The sequence below is a fragment of the Stegodyphus dumicola genome, chromosome 7 (genome assembly GCF_044657685.1).
Source record: "Stegodyphus dumicola isolate Sdum_Otavi_A_Nest chromosome 7, ASM4465768v1".
NCBI classification, from domain to species: domain Eukaryota; kingdom Metazoa; phylum Arthropoda; class Arachnida; order Araneae; family Eresidae; genus Stegodyphus; species Stegodyphus dumicola.
Window position 1 is genome coordinate 98,088,270 of NC_140774.1, and position 17,611 is coordinate 98,105,880.

General features: G+C 32.8%; 1 protein-coding gene across 1 annotated transcript in view; it reads left to right on the top strand.

The window, feature by feature from the left end:
* qin (tudor domain-containing protein qin) overlaps positions 1-17,611 on the top strand; it is a 255,808-nt gene that overhangs the window by 92,587 nt on the left and 145,610 nt on the right. Inside the window, exons 17-20 of the mRNA XM_035358504.2 lie at positions 4,745-4,943; positions 12,846-12,930; positions 13,268-13,336; positions 13,423-13,567. Of these exons, the coding sequence (XP_035214395.1) occupies positions 4,745-4,943; positions 12,846-12,930; positions 13,268-13,336; positions 13,423-13,567 (498 nt within the window). The remainder of the gene's footprint in view (positions 1-4,744; positions 4,944-12,845; positions 12,931-13,267; positions 13,337-13,422; positions 13,568-17,611) is intronic.

Consider the following 17,611-nt stretch of genomic DNA (forward strand, 5'->3'; position numbering starts at 1 on the left):
CAATGAACCTGCAGTGCTGATGATTTGAGTTTCTCTCAGTGATACCAAAATGAAATCTTGCAACATTGTGTCTTCCTGGAAGTGCATAGGAATCTGATTTGAATTGTTATTATGTTCCATTCTTCATTTGTAAATTGGAAAATGCAGGAAAGAAAATTTGAAATGTTAACTTCTGAAATTCAAATGCAGTTTACTAAGTTGAAATATAATGCAAAGAAATATGGAAGAAAATGTTGAATTCAATCTAATAGACTTTTTACTGCTGATGTCAAAAATAAGTAAACAAATTTATAAAGACTAGAATTTATTTGTCAAAATACATTGCTAATTCTTATTTTAACGTAAGTTTAAGTTAGTAGTTTTTGTTAAGGCATGATTTTCTATTTCACTTAATGTTGCTTGCATGACTTAGGGTTTTCTGTGTGATATGAAATTATAGCAGTTACACTACTTGGAAATAAATAGTTAAGTACTGAGTAATAAAAAGCCACATGTCTTCAATAAAAAAAGTGTTAAATGTTATTTACTAAGGAAGCATTAATACTTCTTTTAAAAAATTCTATTTAGAAGTATTTAAGATCTAATAGGTAAATGATTTATAGAACATCATCTCAAAGAAAAGGAAAGTTAGTTTTAAAGTAAAGTTTTCAGATTTTTTTTTATTTTTTATTCATATATTTTTTATGCCAATGAAATTTGGGTGAAATTACATGGGATGACAACTTTAAATTAACTGCAAAATCAGTAAATATTGATTTTTATGTATTATGTTGCAGTTTTATGAGCATATATTTTGGTGTTATTTAGAAACTTTAGTTTTTCATAAACATTTAAATTATTTGTAGTTCCAATAAAGGTACATATGTAATGTTCTTTTAGTGATTATGAAGAACAAAAAAATCATTTTGAATAAAATATAATTGAAGAATATGCTTTGAAAATTAGTATTTTGCTCATATTAACTGTTAGCATAATAAAAATTTTTCTAGAAAATATGCATAAATACTTGTTAAAAACATTTAATTGTGTACTTTGTATCATTAATAAAGTATTCCTTTATTTAATTCCTATCTGTTTTGTTACTGTGCTGCTGCTTTTGCATAAAGAAAGAAAATGTGCCTCTTTTTTATTGCTGTGAAATGCCCCATCTAATTAATTTTTATTATTTTAATTTTTTTTCTTCCAAAAAAGTATTAAAAAATTAATTTGATGTATATTCAAAACATATTTGTAGGAATTTATTTTGCAGCATTCAGAATGTAATGCAAAAAGCTGATTCACCTCCTCCTAATTTGTTTATTTGCTCGAAATAATGAGGTTAAGGGAAAAAGAATTTGATGTAAATTTTTTTCTGTTCTAATTCAACAGTAGCATCAGGTATTTGTCATGGTGCATTTCGGACTTATTGAGCACCTGACAATACAACATATTTGATGATCTGAAACTGCTAGCAATATATATATATATTCTTTAATGTCACATAGTTTTATGTTCTCATGCTCAGAAATTAGAGATAATTGGGAATCACAGACAAATGTTAATCACACATAAAAGGATTTACTCTGGGCATTACTACTATTTTCTAAAGAATATGATGTGAAAGTACAAAGACATAAGTTATCTAGTCAGACCATTCCTAGTATGAGGAGCACCACATATATCATAAGGAATGCAATAGATTGTAAAAAAGAGAGATAACAGTTTGGGAGTCAAAAAAGCAATTTTGATTTTCGGAGGTTCAGAAATTTTATATACCAAATGAATAGTACAGTTTAGTAAATTCATAATAAATGGTATTCTTTTTCAGGTCAAAATCATCTATCAACTTCAGACCTATGTTTCTGCCTGACCAAAGCAATAAATTGTAGCCTCGAAACTACATATCTCTCGGATTACTATTTACAGAGTCTGACAGTGCTTGTAGCATGATAAAATGTGTGCTGAAACATTAATACAGTCAAAAGTCGTTAATCCGGACTCGTCGGGACTTTGACGATTCCGGATTATCGATTTGTCTGGGTTATAGATCCTCAGTTTAAATCTGGTAAGATGGCATGCAGAAATTATAAAATTAAAAATATGAAACCGTAATTTATGAAATATAGAGCAATTATGATCTAAAGGGTATCCAAATTTACAAAAAGAAAAAGCTAAATATTTATTGGTTTACTTTATGAAACATTTCTATCAATGTAAGTTGTTTAATTTGCTTCGTTTCATGTGATAATACTTTCTCTTTAATTCTATTAAGCAGACATAATTTCTTCTTTAGTTACAAAGTTCCGCTGTTTAAGTCCTATAATTGCTGTGTCGAGAATACCGACTAATTTGTCAATCGAAATTTTTTTGTTTTCAATAAACTCTGAGTCACTTTCTTCAATATCGGAAGCGAATTATAATGACGAGGAACTTGACTTAAATCATATCAAAGACCGAGTACATCGAGATGAAAAACTACATTTAGTAAAGAATGATTAAATAAAATAAAAACATCTGCCCTGAAGATTAGGATAGTGCTGACAGATCAACTTCCAATTCATTGCGCGCCGTGTCGTTTCCCTTCCCCCGCAGAGCAGCGTGAAATTGATAAACATATTTCGGAATGATTAGATAATCAAAGGATATGCCTTTATCCATTTTTTGCAGCAATTTCACTTTCTGTTTAATGGACTTCGAAACATACTTTCGCTTTGTAGATCCTTTACATATTAGTAAAAATATATCGGAAATTCTATTTGACATAATCGGAAGTTCAAGCTTGCTTTTATAAAATTGCTCTAACAGTCTGCAAAAAATAATAAGCCGAATCCAATTCGAAAATTAAACAACACAATCTGCAACATTAACTGAAATAGATAATTAGATAATTTTTGCTTATACCGTCCGTCATACATTAAACGCGCATGCGTAAACGTATTATGCGCATGCACACATGTATATTCGCAGCCGTAAAGGTCGTACTCGCACGCGTAAACGCCCATGCGCAGAAAGTTTTTAGCTTTGAGGTCCGGATTATAGATCATTCTGTATTATGGGTGTCCGAATTAACGACTTTTGACTGTATAGATGGTCACATACCTCAGCATATATCATTAAAAGCTATTTCTCAATCTACATCTGGCAGTACTTCTAACAGGATAAAATGTGTATCAACACATTAGTTTTGGATTATCATATAGTTCAGCATATTTTGTGAAAAGCTTGGTCGATACAGGCAGATTTTGGAACAAATTTTGTATGTGACACAAAAATCAGTGTCCAAGCATATTGCATGTACATGATTGAGAAACCACTGTTTGCATACCTGAAATCTTGTGAATGTTATCCTGTTAACTGAACAAACCCAAAAAGCACAATGCAGCAAGTCTCACTTTTCAGAAAACAGAGACTAGCCTTATTTTGTTTAAGGTCAAATTTGGGTTTAATCTGCAGAATGATTCATATTATTTTTTTATCCAGAGAACACCTAAATTCATTAAAATGTTGCTGGCATTTTTGGACTATTATTTCTTTCTGAAAATTCCTTTAAATTCTTTTGTTGGATTCTATAGCTTTCGAGCAAATGATAATCTTCTGCTGATATGCTCAAATGATGTGCTATATTGCTGCTATAGATGCAATTTGTTTTTAGTAAAAGTGTTCTACATAGGAGATAAATTGCCTTAAAAGTTTTTCTTTTTAAAATTTGTTATTTTGATGACTAATGTTTATTCCCATTTTGAATTAATATTTAGTTCAATATGATTTACATGTAAAATATTTTTTATAGGTTAAAATTGGATAGGGAAAAATTGCCATCATTCTGAATTTTGAACATGAAGGCAGAAAATTTAGGTACTTGCACGTTTCCTTATCGACTGTGAAATTTGGGTTAAATTTGGAATCTTTACCAGTCATTTTGGTGCAAATTTGAAGAAACAGACCATTCTTTAGTTAGATAATCAACATAGACAAATGACAGATATAGCATATGGAAATTTAAATCACTTGTCATATTTTTTCGTGTTGCACTGCCATTGTTAATCCATTTTCAAACAAGGTCGCATATTGTGCCATTAATGCAGCCAATAACCAGAATTCTATAACTTTGAAATACTCCACTGCATGCTATTCTGTAGAAGGCTGGTCTCAAATTTTAATATTTTTTTTAAGTGATGGAAAAAGACATGTTAATTTATATCCTTTTTCAAGCAATTAACTGATATCGTTTTTTCTCAAAAATTAAACTGTCTTCTCAAGAATTTAGGTTTACTGAAAGGGGTAAAGATCTTATGATTGTGTTGTGACATCATCCTTATACATTATTAGATCTAAATCACATTTTTTATGACAGTTTTTATTTGTTAAAAATAATCAACAGAAAAATATGTATATACCAAAATTAGTTTTGTAATGTTTACAAAAGACTAAAATTTTAGTATAAATCATTTGTGTTACATTTAGCAAGCATTTCTTTTACTTGAACATGAATAGTAAGCATTATATTTGTGAGTATTTGTATAAATGATTGAAGTATGCATAATCAAGAAGCTTTCAATGAAATATTATAATTTTTTTTTAATAAACTGAAATTTTATAGAAATTTGTGTTAAATTTGTGCTTTTATTTAGTCAATGTATTTTTATCTACCAATATCTTACAAGAAAAATGTTTTATGAATTTTAAAGTTTTTAACTATGATGTACTGAAAAGCAGTAATTATAATTGATTTAAAAAATAGTAATTTTTTAAAATTTCTTTTTAGGTGATGTATATCTTGTTCAGTTTAGTCAAGATAAAAAATGGTATCGTGGAAGAGTAACTGTAATATTAGAACCAAAGGAAACTCAAAATACAGGTGAAGGAGTGGCATCTTCAGATGCAAAGAAACTTAAGAAAAAGGAACCACTAATAGAAGTTTTATATATTGATTATGGAAATAAAGAAACTGTACCATTATCAAAGTAAGTAATCAGGCAGCATTATTCTACCCCTTTTTTTAATTCTGAAATTTTATATTCTTACTTTTCATGAACAAAATGTGTAATTATTATTTTGAATGAATTTTCTATTTGATTCGCTAAGTGAACAGTAGACAGTAGACGATGAAAATAGCGAAAATGGGTCAAAAACTAGAGAAAAGTATTTGATAACAATACTCTATGGTTTTAATTGTATCGTCCGTAAAAAACTGCTTGTGCCTAAAATTATTTAAAAAAGTTATAAGCATCTTTATATATTTGTTTATATTTTTGATGATATTTAAAGGGTAATTTAAATGTCAAATGACAACATTCATACAATATCTCAGAATTTTTTTCCCCCAATGGCGGGCACTTGCCTATAACGACATTGGCTTTACTAGGTCAGAAGTGGTAGGCATTTTATTGCGGAGTCACCTAATACGTGGCCACTGTTACCTCGTATTGAAGGGAAGGACAATTTTACATACATGTCTTCTCTGGGATTCGAACCTGGGCCCTTCGGTATAGCAGTCAGTCTCCCCAAATCACTATACTGTCTGAGCAGCATCTCAGAAATATTATTTTATAATACTTTAATTTCTAAACTTAATATTTTTTATCATTTGCAAACTTTCTTCTTAGTTGTAACCCTAATTTCTTTCTGCATGTTTATTTACATTTTTAAGTGTCACTTTTTAATTTTTATATATTTGTCATTTCTTTCTTCAGTTTATCTTTGTGTATCTTACAAAAAAGCCTTTCTCAGGGCTAAAAAGCACTGTTCATAATATTTTATATGTGAATTTGTTTTATTTTGGTAACAGTTTTCTCGTGAATGTGTTTTATCAATCATCTTGTGAATTATTTATGTGTTTTATCAGCAAGCATTGTTGATAATACTGATAACATTTTATCGACGTTAAGGCACTTTGATAAAATGTTATCAGTATTATCAATAATGCTTTCTATCAGTAAATGTTATTGGAAGTCTAATTCCATATAAGAGCCCCAAAAAACATTTGTGCCTGTATGAAAAACTTTCATAGTAGTTGGTCTTCTATGGACATTGATATATCAGAAAAAAATTACTGACATTGCGAATGAGACTTCATCAGAGGACATAACTAGTAATGAACTTTGAACATCAATATCAGTTATAACTGCAATGTTAGTGCAACTAAGCTAAAGAAACTATTCCACCCCCACCGAATTTTAGTCAAAATGTGTATGAAAAATAGTTTTATATTTTGATGAGCAGTAGTATGTGGTCATGCGAAATGGGATGAATGCTGCAGTTATTCATTAGATGTAGTTTCAGAAAGAATTTGACTGTTCAGTTAAAATTGACCTGATTTGCAGAATGTGACTATACATTCTGAATTCAACATTTCTAACCTTTGTGCATTATAACAAATGTATAAAAATATCTGTTATTACAATTTATTATTGAAATGTCTGTTATTACAACTTATTATTGAAATGTCTCTTATTACACTGAGTAGTGGCTTTAATTTTGAATGCTTAAATGCTTCGAGTATTCAACAGGAATAAATAAATTCACATTCAGTATATTGCACAGAGGTAAGATAAACATCACATAAGCCAAAGCGAAGAAAGTGGATATAAGGAAAGGGGAAAAAGTGAATTACCAAAAAACTTTGTGAAGTAGCTAAACATAATTAAAATGTAAATAAGGAAGAGGAAACTTATGGTGCTGAAGGTTTCTTAAGAGTGATTTGAAGTTTAAAATTAACTATTTAGTTGAATTTCCCAAGGTGTTTGAGAAAATTTGTAAAATCATACTGACCATTACATTAAATTAATAACAAACCAAAAAGTGACCATCATCCTACCATTATATTAAATATTAATAAAAATTATGCATAAATAAAATAACATGAAAATATTAGATGTTCAATAAAAATATGCATTACCGAAAACTAAGTATTAAAGGTAAATGTAAAAATATTCTTAAAATGGGTTTTTCTGAAAATGAAATTTTCATGATTATTACATTTTCAAAATGCTCCATGTGAGCTGATTTTTGTTCAAAATGGATATAACTTATAATTTAGATTCCTGTTTATATATGTAACAAAACTTAGTATGCATTTTAGAATCTAATTCATAAAGACAGTAAAAGACAAATTCAAGTGTATTAAAGTAATGAAAATGCAAAATTTTGTCCACCTGTAATTGTAAAAGAAAATATTATTCATGTTATGCAACATGTTATGCAAATCACAACTTAATGCTAAGTTTTGTTTGTAACATACTTTTTAATAAAAATAAAATAAGAGTAATATATTTAGAGCTAATAACAAAAACACTTATGCAAAAATACATTCGTCCGGAGTTAAGCAAAAAAACTACAATTTTGCAGTCGGAATTTGAATCTTCTACTGATTAAATTTTTGAAGCACCCATTCCTTGATACGAATTACTCTAAGAAGCCTTCCTTGTGGTAAATCACCTAGTGAAGATGGAATCCATTCTGAGTTTCTCTCCCATCTTGATCCTAAAGCATTTAAAACTGCTTGAATCTTTTTCAATTTAATTTGGAACACTGGTATTGTTTCAGCTGAATGCCGGACTTCTATCATTATTCCCATACATAAGAAAGACAAAGACCGTGGTAGTTTCCGTAACTATAGATCAGTATTGCTTACTAGTATTACGGGGAAGGCTATGAAGAAAATGATTGTGAGAAGACTTAATTATTACTTAGAAACTTGCGGACTTCATGCCGAGAAGCAGGCAGAGTTTAGTAGCTCCAGATCTACTAACCACCAACATGTTATCCTCCTGAGTCAACGTGTCAAGAACGCCCTGGATAACAGACAGGTCCTGACATCAGTTTTTATTGACTTCAAGTCTGCCTACGATAAAGTAAGGCGGTAGTGCCTTCTACTGAAACTGTCAGGGCTATGCATTAGAGCAAATCATTTTGATTGGATTAGAGGCTTCCTGTTCCAGCGCTCTTTCAGAGTCAGGTACAACAACGCTCTATCAAAATCTAAGATCTTAAAAGCAGGTCTCCCGCAGGGAGCTGTTAATAGATGCTCCCTTTTTAACATTTATATTAATGATTTGATTTCTAAAATGCTAGAGACTTTTGGCATCAAGCGCCTCTTATATGCTGATGATTTGGGTTTCGGAACAGTTTCTAAACAAGAAAGTGCAGGACAAACATAGAGACTAAACTCTCTGCTGCCTTGAATGCTTTGGAAGTTTGGTGTGATACTAATAATATGGAGGTGAACTTAAATAAATCATACTGCCTGACTTTCTCACTTATGCACCAATCTTTGAATCTTCAGCTGACGTATAAGGGTACCCAAATCCCCTTGTGCAATAAATTAAAATATTTGGGTGTGATATTTGACCACAAACTAACATGAAAGCCACATGTAGATGACTTGTCTACCCGTGCTACTAAGAGACTCAATGTCCTTAAATGCCTTGCTGGGGCAAGGTGGGGTTGCTCTAGACAAACCCTGCTCCAAACTTATCATTCGTTTATCCTCCCCATTCTGACTTATTGCTGTGATCCACTTGTTGTGGCCGGGGAAAATGTAGTTTATAATATAGAAAAATTCCAAAATCAGTTCTTATGTATTTTATCTGGAGCCATAAAGACCAGGTCGATTGATGCCACGTTTATGTTAACTGGCAATAAACCCTTAAGAACCCTAATTCAAGAGAAGGCCTTAATTCTCTGGGAAAAGATCATTAGAGTTCCTGGATGTCTTTCACTCTGGAATGAAGTCAATCAAGATCTGACTAGAACTCTTTAAGACCCAGATGGTATTTCTCCAGGAAGTTTTTCAGTTAAAAAATTCACTTGATTTAATGAATGAACCAGAATTACTTGTTATGAAATCCAATAAATTTGAAATCTTTCTGGATTAATCTTGACCTGGGTCAAAAAGTAATACGGATCCCTCTATTTTGAGAGCCCTTGCTATCGAAGTATTAAACATTTTTTTACCCTGAATCAAGAGTGGCTTCAGATCTTTACTGATGGATCCCTCCTGTCTGTTGGTTGTAATGCAGGTGCCGGAGTTCTCTCCGAAATTCTCTCCTTCTACATCCCTGTGTGGCGTTTCACGGTGAAATTGCTGCGATTTGCACAGCTCTGTACCAGCTGCCATGCCACTTAGAACAATTCACAAGAGCTGTTACCCTCAGTGATTCCCGAGCTGCTCTGTTGGCTATTATTTCAGGTGAAAACTCCCATACCACAGGACATATTGGATTGTCGACATTATCTAAAAAACCAGGCATCACTTGAGAAAACTATTGTCCTCTAGTGGATTCCTGCCCACTGTGGGGTTCCAGGTAAGGAGAAAGCCAACTTCCTGGCAAAAAAGGATGCTTTAATCATGCAGCATATTTCTCGTCCTTTGCCTTTCCATACTGTTAGGGATCTTATAAAAAGATCTTTCAAAGTACGTGCTCAAGAAGATCTCTTCCATCGTGTATTCATAAGTCTTAGAAGAATGCTATCACGGATTTGTGTAATGGCCCAAGGTGTAGAGCGGCCGCTGAATTTCTCCTTGCCACTGGGCATGATTGCCTACGATATTGTCTCCTTCAATTCGAAATTGTTCCTTCTTCGATATGCACTCTGTGCAACTCTGGAGAGGTGATGGATGCTGCACGTCTACTCCACTGTCCTGTTCTTCGCGAGACTTTTCTCGCTGAGCATTACTGGGAGGCAAGACATATGTAAGATTAATGGACTCTGTTACAGCTTTTTTTATATTGTGTTGCTGTATTCTATGTTCTTTGTTCTTGTTTTTATGCTGTAACTTTTCATAATCTGCCATTGGAAATAAAAAAAAGTAAGAGTAATGAAAACCTTTTTTTTTTTTTTTTTTTTAAAGTTTTCATTACTCTTACTTTTTTTTTTTATTTCCAATGGCAGATTATGAAAAGTTACAGCATAAAAACAAGAACAAAGAACATAGAATATATATACATATACCATTTAGAATTTTGAAAAACCATTGAAAATTGAAGAATTTTAGAAAAAAAATTAAAATTGCAATCAACCAGAAATTTTTTTCAAAGGTATTTGATATAGACTGCCTTCCAAAAGTTAAAGAACAGCATGTTTTTTGTGTCTAATTTGAGAATGAAGCCATATAGAAACAAGGAATTTACAGGACATGTTCACTAAACAGTTCTGTAATGAATGCAACATAGAACGTTTGTAAAGTATAACACAATTATGAATTACAACAAAAAATTGCTCTCTTGGCAGAGAAATCCATTTTTGGAAAACAGTATATCACAGTTTTTTGAGGAGAAATGGGGTGGTCACATTACAAAAATGGGTTCTAACAAGGAATGTGTCCACCCTTAGCTACAATACATTGGCAGTAATAACATTCCATGCTGTCAATTAAGTTGTCGGTGAGTGAAATGGGAAGCAACGGCCAGACGTGGATTAATACTTGTTCAAGCTCATCTAGTGACCTTGGAAGAGGATTTAAAGCAGAAACCTGTCTCCCAAGGTAGTTCCAAAGATGCTCTATCGGATTCAGGTCTGTGGATTGAGCTGGCCATTCCACCCACTCCACGTAGTGACAATCAAGATATTCTTCAGCAACAGCGGTCATGCATTGTTGTCCATCAGAAGACATCCAGGACCAATAGCAGCAGCATATGGACAGGCATACTGATCAAAGATCTATCTCGATATCTCACACCGGTCAAAGTTACTCCATGGAATACGTGCATGTCAGTGTGACCATCAAGAGAGATCCCAGCCCAAACCCTTATTCCATCACCTCTGTAACTGTGTCTTTCCACAATGTGTGATTGGTTGTGGTGCGCTGTAGCCTCCAAATCAGCTGGCAACTGAATCACTCTCCAATGTTAACCTAGAGTCGTTGATGAAGAGAACAGACGTCCATTGTTGATTGATTCAGGAGACATGCCTCTTGCCTAACATAAACGGTTGCCTCTGTGTCCTCGGGTCAAGAGAACAAAACAACTGGTCATCTTCCATACGGACCTGTATTGTGCAAGTGTCTGCACACTATAGTAGCTAAGATTCTTGTTCCTGTTGCCACTAAATTATCTGCCATGAGCTGAGGCACAGTAATATTACTCCTTCTTCAGGCTGAAAGAGCTAAATAACAGTCTTCCACAGGTGTTGTAACTCTAAGTCTGTGTGGAACATGTCTTCTAGACACAGAATCCTCAGATTCAAACTGATTCTATAGTTAATGGATTGCACTACGAGAGACATTAAGATGTCTAGCAGCATCAGCTTGTGACATAACCATTTCCATCCATCCGATCGCTTGCCACCTCAAAGAATTGGGCAAACGACTTCTCCTGGATATTATCTACGAAATGTAATAACAACTGAGATTAACACTCATGAACAAAATTAACAATTTTTTGCATTTTTTCTTCAACTATTCATTCATCATATAGCTAAAAAGTGGTAACTATTGTTTTTGCGCATATTTTCATAAACTTTGTTACTATCATGCATATGAACTGTGAATTTAAACGTTACTGAGATTTTTGTAATGGTGAGCTCTGAAAAACTTGCTGTTCCATAACTTTTGGAGGGCATTGTATAAGGGTTGTTCAAATGAAAGTAGCATTGCTGTAATAACTCTGCTATTTGAAGAGAAATATGATTGTGCATGCACCTATAGAGGGCACTGAGTGCTGGGACTGCATGGGATATCGTCAGATCTTACCAGATGCGTGTGTGATAGTGTCAGAGCACGTTAAGAGGCATTATTCGCATCATGAATGCCTCCAAACGGTGTCAATGCGTTGTTGTGCAATTTTTAAGAGTGGGAAATGTGGGTGCTTCTGAAATCTATTGTTGAATGCAAACTGTGTATGGCATGGAATGTATGAAACACAGATTAGTATTCCGTTGGCTTAAGGATTTTCGTAGTGGATGAAGCAGTACTGACGACAGGCCGCAACCTGGTCAAGTGCATATGGTGATAACCCAGGAAGCAGTTGCAGATGTGGACTATCTCGTGAAAATGAATCGACGAATCATCACTTGAGAAATAATGGAGGAAATGTCTATGAGCATAGGAAGTGTGCCTGCAATAATGTTTCCTGGGTGATCACCACATGCGCTTGATCAGGGTTTTGCCTGTCATCAGTACTGCTTCTTCCACTACGAAAATCCCTTCACCATCGGAATACTGATCAGCGTTTCGTGCACTCCATGCCATACACAGTTTGAATTCGATGATAGATTTCAAAGCACTTGCATGTCTCGCTGTTAAAAATTGCACGTCTGCGCGGTGACATTGTTTGGAGGCATCCATGATGCGAACAATGCCTCTTAATGTGCTCTGACGCTATCACACACACATCTGGTGGGACCTGACGATATCCCATGCAATCCCAGCACTCAGCGCCCTCTGTAGGTCTTTCTCTTCAAATGGTGGAGTTATTACAGCAATGGCTCTTTCATTTGAACAATCCTTATATATATATACATGTATATATATATGACAAAATATACATGTATGCAAAATTTCATTTCTCTATAAGAATAATTTTTTAAAAAAGTATTTGAATGTCCATCGTCCTCTTAATAATGACAAAATAAAATAGAGGTACAAAGTACCATTAAATATAACAAGCATGTACAGCAGAAAGGAAATTATATGAAAATGAATTACATTAATAGTACATTTGATGTTATAGGTTAATGTTTTTTATTTGAAATTATATGTTATTTGATATTTTGTTGTAAAATGGTTTATTTGCTGAAGGAACTTATGCATTATTGTTATTATTTTAATAATGTGTTTTTGTCTGTCTTGGACTGATTTCCCCTCTTGATGTTATTTGAATGAAATTTTATTTGAAAATGTTATTTAAATGAAATTTCTATTCCAGCTTCCGGAACATACAAACTCGTTTTCTAAATTTGCCAGGTATGGCTAAAGAATGTAGCCTCGTAGATATAAAACCAATTAATGATGTAAGTAAACATTTATAAACAAAGTAAAAGTAATTATTATATTTTAAAGAGTAATTATAAATCTTTACTATTTTATGTAGCTCAAACTGTTATGAAGAGGGTAAATAAATAAATTTATTTTATTAAATTTGTTTTTAGGCAGCTTGGACCATTCATCTATACTGTCTAGTTTTATCTATATTATGGAATTTTATCTTATTTCATATTTTACTGAGAGTAAAATTAAAAGTAATTATTATATTTTAAAGAGTAATTATAAATCTTTACTATTTTATGTAACTCAAACTGTTATGAAGAGGGTAAATAAATAAATTAATTTTATTAAATTTGTTTTTAGGCAGCTTGGACCATTGAAGCCATTACAACATTTACTAAATTTGTTGCCAGTCGCCCTGTAACAATGCAGGTAAGAAATTGCTTGTTAAAAGCTCATTCCTTCATATGCACAGGAATATCTTAATGTTTTTATCATTTGCCCCACCCTCTTTCCAGGTTTATGAAGAAAGAAATAATGTTTATTATGTTGACTTATCACAGACAGCTGAAAGTGATGTGTCTAATGATGTTCCTGTTTCTGTTCGAGATGCTTTAGTATTTTTAGAGCTTGCTGTTTTTCCTTCAGGCAAAATTTCCCCACGTAAGTATACTTTTAGAAAATGTGAATGATATTTAATTCAGAAATTTGGTCGAATGGGCTGGCTGCATGGGCATTTATGAGGTTTTCCCCGTTTGTAACATGGATACGAGACAGTTTCCGTAAAACATCCTCATGAAGGTCCCTCCCTTTCAGTATAGTGCTTAATGAAGTACATTATAAATAAATAATAATAAATATAGTCTGTAACAATGTTATTTTCCCACATAGGCAAACAGGGCTAGCATAATTTTGCATAATCATACGATACAATTCATCTATACTGTCTAGTTTTATCTATATTATCGAATTTTATCTTATTTCATATTTTACTGAGACACTGAATTACTTTTCAGCATAAGCCTTTTTTTTATATAAGAATGATATTATCATCACCATGGTGAAGTAATAATGAGAAATGCTATTTTAATAACATTTGTGTAATAAAAATACTAGTTAAATTCCTGCAGAAGTGACCTGCATAACAGGATCTATATTTTGACAGGTTATCTATATGCCTATGACAGTTCTTGTCTTTATATGCATATATAAATAAAAGTCGGAATATTTGGATTACGACCAAAGCACAGAAGTCTGTCTGTCTGCCCAAGGGAGAAGGGGCTTTCTGGAGGAAATTGGAAAAGGAAAATTGGTTGGTATTCATGTTACACATGCAGCCAGTTAGTTCCCGAAAAATTGAATTGAATCTAGCAGTCAGCGTTCATCGTTTTTACCCCTTGACCTCTTTGCATCTATATAAATAAATAAATAAAGTTAATAAATCCACTTGAAATTTTATGATATTAGTATTAATTGTTTTATATTTCTCTTTTTTATTGTAACTTTTATATTTAATATTGCTGTCTGAAACATGCAAAATGCAATACAATGAAAATATAATCAATAAAATCTTTTTTTTTATGCTAAAGGAAAATATATTTGTAAGGGAAAAAAAAAAAAAAAAAGACTCCATAGAAGACTAAATTAGCAACGTAAATTTCCCTACTCAATTCTAAAAATAGTAACCTCTTTTTGTACTGCATCATTTCTAGATTAATCCATGTCATAATGACCCTTGCATAATTCAATGCAACTAAAACCAGGGTTGCCACACTACCTGGAAAACCGGGAAAAGTCAGGGAATTCGAAAATTGACCAAAAAAGTCAGGGAATTTAAGTATTTTTGTCAAAATCTGGAAAAGTCAGGGAAGTTCATACAATGATCCCGCCAAAAAAAGCGATTTTTGCGCCGACATCGGAAGAGATAACTTTTTTGGCGAATTGCCTATCACGTGAGTGTCTGCTGGCATAGAGCCAATTTTCACAGCTCCGATTTGATTGCCTTTTAGAAAGGCAAAGCAAGTTTCCCACAATGGTTTGGTTTCCAGTATTCTCGAGAATCGCATGTGCAGTGCATGAACTAAAGAAAGTACCTGTTCTCGTATAAAACAAAATGGGTTTAATCTTAGTATATGGTGCCATGGAGGTTAGAATCAAAGAATATGTATTGTAAAGAAGGAAAAACCTCTCTGCAACAGACGTGGCACCGTTCCATCATAGAGGGAAACAGCTGTGCATGCATGATATATCTGCCGCCAAAGCTGGAGACCGGTGTCGAAGTTCGAAGGTCACGTTATCAAGAGTTCATTAAATGAATATCCTTAAAAATTTCTTTAACCACTTGCGCTAAAAAGACGTGGCACGCACGTCGAGTTTTTCGCACGCACGCAGTTTGAAACAAAAACGAGATGTTTTTGTTTCAAACTGCGAGCGACGGGAACACCACGTCGATAAGCATTTATCGCAAAAATGAAAATAACATGGTGCACACGTCACCTAACAACGAGATTGTTTATTTCTCGAGTTACAGCTCTGGATTGCACTCGCAGATGCGGAGCGGCGTAAATGAGACACTTTACCGCTTGCTATATTGTAGCGCACGGCACCGCAACCGTGAAGTTTAGTCTTAGCGCAAGTAGTTAAACTCTAAATTAAAAGAAAATATTTTTTGGTGCAAGTAAATTAATTCATAGGTTAGTAATTTTCAGGGGGGGGGGGGCGAAACTACGAAAATCCGTTTTTAAAATTATTGCGAAAAATCCAAGAAGAAACGTTCTTTGATAAAACGTTTCTTCTTGGATTTTTCGCAATAATTTAAAAACGGATTTTCGTAGCTTTCTTTTTGTCAAAGAACGTTTCTTCTTAACACGTGTTTCTCAATTTCCTGTACACATCGCGGAGAGGGAAATTCTGGCCGCCAGGTTCCGTCGCCAAATCCCTTGGCAAATTTTCCCTCCACATTCTAGCGGCGTAATAGCATTTTACTTGTATGGAAAATTTTCTTCTTTACATAGACCAAAGAATTAGAGAATCTTTGCTTAGACGTTTATTGGTTAAAATAATCTCCATGTATGGATTTGGCGACATGATGATGCGCAGTAAACGGGTCATTTTGGTCTTGGCGACAATTTTCAAAATCGTGCCAAAGCCTTACCGTATACTAGAATTTTACCGCAAAATCTTTTTAAACTTTTCTTTTTAATAAATACCTTGCCATTTTGCAGTAAAATAAAAAATAGTAATCTGTCATCTAGGCTAACCATATAATATAACTATATTCGCTAAAATATCGTTGATTATTCTAATTCAATTTTTAAGTAATTATCTTTATTTTTATGTTATTCGTATAATTTAATGACGCTTCTTCCCTCTAAATTTATTAATTATTAGTAAATGATATTTCTAAATTTCAGGAAATTTTCTCTGGCATAATCTTGAAATTAATTCTAGCAGCATGATGACATACCATCACGAAATTTAATGCACATATTTTTTTCTTATGTATGCTGCAAACTAAATATAAAATACCTCAATTTATTAAAATAGATTTCTTTCTTTCGTTTAGCTGCAGAATGTCTGCAAAAAAAGCCTTATTTTATTCCAGATTGGGAAGATTCTAATCTCAATCTTCAATGGAGAAAACAACAACTATTATAATTATATTTGTGTTTTCAAGTGTTAAGGTGCTTTTTAAGAACATACCTCACACAAATTAAATTTACCTAAAATCTAACCTAACTATTTAGCATTGCGTTGTGATTTATAAGGACCGGATTAGCCTCGTGTTGAACTGGTGATGATCATGAATAATAATTAAATCAAACATTAATTTGTTATCCAATGTATATATCTTAAATTTTATTAAGTTTCTTAAGTGGAAAAGTAAACAAAATTATCAAACTAAGTATACCAAGAATAATTAAGAATAAATGTCCTCTGGGATTTATTGAATAATTAAGTGAATTTGCTACACAATACAAGTAATACCATAATTTACCTCTTAGCGTAGCCAACGTACATTACGCGGATAGACTAAAATTTTCTTGAAACGCACCTGGAAAACCTGGAAAAGTCAGGGAATTTCATTCTCCTGTTTGAGTGGCAACCCTGTAAAACTCAAGCAGCCAATAACACTTGCTTTCTACGCTTTGGCCTAGTTGGACTGCAGTCTCTCTGCTCCTTCTATCTTACAGCAAATTTATGTAAAATGTGAACTTTTTGGAATAAGCACCATTAATTTGCCAACTTGTTTGTGGCCGCAACATGTTTGCTAAAATAAAAAATCTGATGTGTACACCACATGACTTCCTTGCACGGAATATTAAATTATACACATTTTTTCTTGCATTTCATTTAAACTTATTATTTTGAATTAAATCTACATCGTCGATAGTGCATAAACCACAATAGAATAAATGCACTTTTTAAAATTCACTATATTTGTTTACCATAGCGACACTCTGATGCTAGCTTCACTTAACAGTGTTACATTTCATCCATATTATAACTCAGAATGCATATAAATTTATATCTTTGAAGAATTATCTAATCATTGCCACATGTTCTATTCAAATACGATAATAAATCTAAAATGATGCATAAAATAAAATAAGCAAACAAAAAAGAAAGTTTTTCACAGACAATTCAGTATTTCTCATTCAATTAATTCAGTTCTCACTTCCCGACAAGGCAAAAATACATAAAAAC